General features: G+C 51.4%; 1 protein-coding gene across 1 annotated transcript in view; it reads right to left on the bottom strand.

Moving 5' to 3' along the window:
* Positions 1–5,176, bottom strand: part of LOC133339681 (arf-GAP with Rho-GAP domain, ANK repeat and PH domain-containing protein 1-like) — a 13,218-nt gene extending 8,042 nt beyond the window's left edge. The window contains exons 1-3 of the mRNA XM_061547836.1: positions 4,990–5,176; positions 4,123–4,286; positions 2,905–3,111 (exon numbers count right to left, since the gene is read on the bottom strand). Coding sequence (XP_061403820.1) covers positions 2,905–3,111; positions 4,123–4,286; positions 4,990–5,090 — 472 coding nt within the window. The 5' untranslated portion in view covers positions 5,091–5,176. The remainder of the gene's footprint in view (positions 1–2,904; positions 3,112–4,122; positions 4,287–4,989) is intronic.
* Between the last annotated feature and the right edge of the window lie 234 nt (positions 5,177–5,410).

A 5,410-nucleotide genomic window follows, 5' to 3' on the forward strand; every position in this document is an offset into this window, starting at 1 on the left:
GTGAGTGTATGAGTAAGTGAGTGTATGAGTGAGTGTATGAGTGAGTGAGTGTACGAGTGGGTGAGTGTATGGTTGAGTGTATGAGTGGGTGAGTGTATGAGTGAGTGAGTGTATGAGTGGGTGAGTGTATGAGTGAGTGTATGAGTGAGTGAGTGTATGAGTGGGTGAGTGTATGAGTGAGTGAGTGTATGAGTGAGTGTATGAGTGAGTGAGTGTATGAGTGAGTGAGTGTATGAGTGAGTGTATGAGTGAGTGAGTGTACGAGTGGGTGAGTGTATGGTTGAGTGTATGAGTGAGTGACTGTATGAGTGAGTGAGTGTATGAGTGAGTGTATGAGTGAGTGAGTGTACGAGTGGGTGAGTGTATGGTTGAGTGTATGAGTGGGTGAGTGTATGAGTGAGTGAGTGTATGAGTGGGTGAGTGTATGAGTGAGTGTATGAGTGAGTGAGTGTATGAGTGAGTGAGTGTATGAGTGAGTGTATGAGTGAGTGAGTGTACGAGTGGGTGAGTGTATGGTTGAGTGTATGAGTGGGTGAGTGTATGAGTGAGTGAGTGTATGAGTGGGTGAGTGTATGAGTGAGTGTATGAGTGAGTGAGTGTATGAGTGAGTGAGTGTATGAGTGAGTGTATGAGTGAGTGAGTGTACGAGTGGGTGAGTGTATGGTTGAGTGTATGAGTGGGTGAGTGTATGAGTGAGTGAGTGTATGAGTGGGTGAGTGTATGAGTGAGTGTATGAGTGAGTGAGTGTATGAGTGAGTGAGTGTATGAGTGAGTGTATGAGTGAGTGTATGAGTGAGTGAGTGTATGAGTGAGTGTATGAGTGAGTGTATGAGTGAGTGAGTTGTACGAGTGGGTGAGTGTATGGTTGAGTGTATGGAGGGGTGAGTGTATGAGTGAGTGAGTGTATGAGTGGGTGAGTGTATGAGTGAGTGTATGAGTGAGTGAGTGTACGAGTGGGTGAGTGTATGGTTGAGTGTATGAGTGGGTGAGTGTACGAGTGAGTGAGTGTATGAGTGGGTGAGTGTATGAGTGAGTGTATGAGTGAGTGAGTGTACGAGTGGGTGAGTGTATGGTTGAGTGTATGAGTGGGTGAGTGTATGAGTGAGTGAGTGTATGAGTGAGTGAGTGTATGAGTGAGTGTATGAGTGAGTGAGTGTATGAGTGAGTGAGTGTATGAGTGAGTGTATGAGTGAGTGAGTGTACGAGTGGGTGAGTGTATGGTTGAGTGTATGAGTGGGTGAGTGTATGAGTGAGTGAGTGTATGAGTGGGTGAGTGTATGAGTGAGTGTATGAGTGAGTGAGTGTACGAGTGGGTGAGTGTATGGTTGAGTGTATGAGTGGGTGTGTGTATGAGTGAGTGAGTGTATGAGTGGGTGAGTGTATGAGTGAGTGTATGAGTGAGTGAGTGTACGAGTGGGTGAGTGTATGGTTGAGTGTATGAGTGGGTGAGTGTATGAGTGAGTGAGTGTATGAGTGGGTGAGTGTATGGTTGAGTGTATGAGTGGGTGAGTGTATGAGTGAGTGAGTGTATGAGTGGGTGAGTGTATGAGTGAGTGTATGAGTGAGTGAGTGTACGAGTGGGTGAGTGTTTGGTTGAGTGTATGAGTGGGTGAGTGTATGAGTGAGTGAGTGTATGAGTGGGTGAGTGTATGAGTGAGTGTATGAGTGAGTGAGTGTACGAGTGGGTGAGTGTATGGTTGAGTGTACGAGTGGGTGAGTGTATGAGTGAGTGAGTGTATGAGTGGGTGAGTGTATGAGTGAGTGTATGAGTGAGTGAGTGTATGAGTGGGTGAGTGTATGAGTGAGTGAGTGTACGAGTGGGTGAGTGTATGAGTGAGTGAGTGTATGAGTGGGTGAGTGTATGAGTGAGTGTATGAGTGAGTGAGTGAAAGTGGTTGCGTGAGAAAGAGTGAGTGAATGAATAAGTGAGTGAATGAGTGAATGTGTAAGTGAGAGAATGAATGAGTGAATGAGTGAGTGAGTGAATGAATGAATGAGAGAGAGAATGAGAGAGTGAGTGAATGAGCGAGTGTATGAGAGAGTGAGTGTATGAGTAAGTAAGTGAGTGAATGAATGAGTGAGTGTATGAGTGAATGAGTGAGAGGGTGAGAGAGACAGTGAATGAGTAAGTGAGAGAGTGAATGAATGAGTGAGCGAATGAGTGAATGAGCGAGCGAGTGAATGAGTGAGTGAATTAATAAGTGAATGAATGAGTGAGTGAATAAGTAAGTGAATGAGTGAATGAGCAAGTGAGTGAGAGAGTGAGTGAATGAATGAGTGAATGAGTAAGTAAGTGAGTGAGAGACTGATTGAATGAATAAGTGAATGAATGAGCGAGCGAGTGAGTGTATGAGTGAGTGAGTGTATGAGTGAGTGTATGAGTGAGTAAGTGAGAGAATGAGTGAGTGAATGAGTGAATGAATGAGTAAGTGAGTGAATGAATGAGTGAGTGAATGAGTAAGTGAGAGAGTGAGAGACTGATTGAATGAATAAGTGAATGAATGAGTGAGTGAGTGAATGAATGAATGAGTGAGTGAATGAATGAATGAGTGAGTGAGTGTATGAGTGAGTGAGTGTGTGAGTGAGCGATGTGAATGAGTAAGTAAGTGAGTGAATGAATGAGTAAGTGAGTGAATGAATGAGTGAGTGAATGAGTAAGTGAGAGAGTGAGAGACTGATTGAATGAATAAGTGAATGAATGAGTGAGTGAGTGAATGAATGAATGAGTGAGTGAATGAATGAATGAGTGAGTGAGTGTATGAGTGAGTGAGTGTGTGAGTGAGCGAGTGAATGAGTAAGTAAGTGAGTGAATGAATGAGTGAATGAATGAGTAAGTGAGAGAGTGAGAGACTGATTGAATGAATAAGTGAATGAATGAGCGAGCGAGCGAGTGAACGAGCTCACCGGCCACGCTCGTCCACTCGCTCCCGCTCGGGATCAAGGGCGTGGGGGACTGGCGCAGGATGGCCTTGAGCGCGCTCGCCGCCACGTCCACGTTCCCATGGCCGGGCTCCAGGATGGTCGAGCGGGGGTCTGCCCAGAGCCTCTCCACCAGAGCCTCGGTGACGCTGGCGACGCCGCAAGTTCGGTAGACGCCCTCTTTGAAGAGGCCTGAGACAGTGAGGCAGTGACACAGTGAGACCATGACCCAATGACCCAGTGACCCAATGACCCGATGACACAGTGACCCGATGATCCAGTGACCCAATGACCCAGTGACCCAATGACTCGATGACACAGTGACCCGATGATCCAGTGACCCAATGACCCAGTGACCCAATGACCTGATGACACAGTGACCCGATGATCCAGTGACCCAATGACCCAGTGACCCAATGACTTGATGACACAGTGACCCGATGATCCAGTGACCCGATGATCCAGTGACCCAATGACCCAGTGACCCAATGACTCGATGACACAGTGACCCGATGACCCAGTGACCCAATGACTCGATGACACAGTGCCCCGATGATCCAGTGACCCAATGACCCGATGACACAGTGACCCGATGACTTGATGACACAGTGACCCGATGATCCAGTGACCCAATGACCCGATGACACAGTGACCCAATGACCTGATGACACAGTGACCCGATGATCCAGTGACCCAATGACCCAGTGACCCAGTGACCCAATGACTCGATGACACAGTGCCCCGATGATACAGTGACCCAATGACCCGATGATCCAGTGACCCAGTGACCCAATGACCCAGTGACCCAATGACTCGATGACACAGTGACCCGATGATCCAGTGACCCAATGACCCGATGATCCAGTGACCCAATGACCCGATGACACAGTGACCCGATGACTCGATGACACAGTGACCCGATGATCCAGTGACCCAATGACCCGATGGCACAGTGACCCAATGACCCGATGATCCAGTGACCCAATGACCCAGTGACCCAATGACCCAGTGACCCAGTGACATACTTCACCCCAACCCACCCATCAAACCCACCCCCCCACCCCCCACCCACCCTCTACCCCCACCCTCTACCCCCACCCCCCCACCCCCCACCCACCCCCCCCCACCCCCCCACCCCCCCCACCCCCCCACCCCCCCCACCCCCCACCCCCCCCCCCCACCCCCCCCCCACCCCCCACCCACCGTACTGCTCCACGTGCTCCACGCACTTGGCGACTGCGAGCACGACGTCCTCGTCTGTGATTGGCTGCTGCGAGAGGGGCCGCCCGGCCCCGCCCCGCGCCGATTGGACCAATGAGGAGGCGCGGGCCGGGCCAGAGATGCCGGGCAGACGGATGCAGAGAGACCTGCAGCCAGTCACGTGGGTCAGATGTTGATTACCTCGCCTGGTGCACAGGAGGTCGTGGGTTCCATGCTGAGATGTTGACTACCTCACCTGGTGCACAGGAGGTCGTGGGTTCCATGCTGACTACCTCACCTGGTGCACAGGAGGTCGTGGGTTCTATGCTGAGATGTTGACTACCTCGCCTGGTGCACAGGAGGTCGTGGGTTCCATGCTGAGATGTTGACTACCTCGCCTGGTGCACAGGAGGTCGTGGGTTCCATGCTGAGATGTTGACTACCTCACCTGGTACACAGGAGGTCGTGGGTTCCATGCTGAGATGTTGACTACCTTGCCTGGTACGCAGGAGGTCGTGGGTTCCATGCTGAGATGTTGACTACCTCGCCTGGTGCACAGGAGGTCGTGGGTTCCATGCTGAGATGTTGACTACCTCGCCTGGTACGCAGGAGGTCGTGGGTTCCATGCTGAGATGTTGACTACCTCGCCTGGTACGCAGGAGGTCGTGGGTTCCATGCTGAGATGTTGACTACCTCGCCTGGTACGCAGGAGGTCGTGGGTTTGATCCTGGTGTCCATGCGTCTCTGTGTGTGTCTATGGGTCTCTATGGATATCCCCCAGTGTGACCCCAGCGTGACCCCAACGTGACCCCACCGTGACCCCACCGTGACCCCAGCGTGACCCTGAAGAGTGACATCCTACAGCCTCACCAGTTCCTGTCCTTGAGCCTGACGGAGGTTTCCGGCTTCGCCCGGCTCCCCTCGCTGGTCACGCCTGGCGCAGACAGACGGACAGACAGACGGACGGACATGCCAACAACACGCGTGTGTGTGTGTGCGTGTAAAAACAGACAGCCACAGAGACCCTCAGAGACCCATAGAGGCACATATGCTCACAGAGACCGACAGAGACCCAGAGACCCATAGGCCCACACTGACCCACGGAGACCCACATAGACCCATAGAGACCCACAGAGACCCACAGAGATCAACAGAGACCCACATAGACCCTCAGAGACCCACAGAGAACCACAGAGACCCACAGAGACCTACAGAGACCCACATAGACCCTCAGAGACCCTCAGAGACACACAGAGACCCATAGAGACCCACAGAGATCAACAGAGACCCA

The sequence above is a fragment of the Lethenteron reissneri genome, unplaced genomic scaffold (genome assembly GCF_015708825.2).
Source record: "Lethenteron reissneri isolate LAM-NWPU_2019-01 unplaced genomic scaffold, ASM1570882v1 scaffold_203, whole genome shotgun sequence".
NCBI lineage: Eukaryota > Metazoa > Chordata > Hyperoartia > Petromyzontiformes > Petromyzontidae > Lethenteron > Lethenteron reissneri.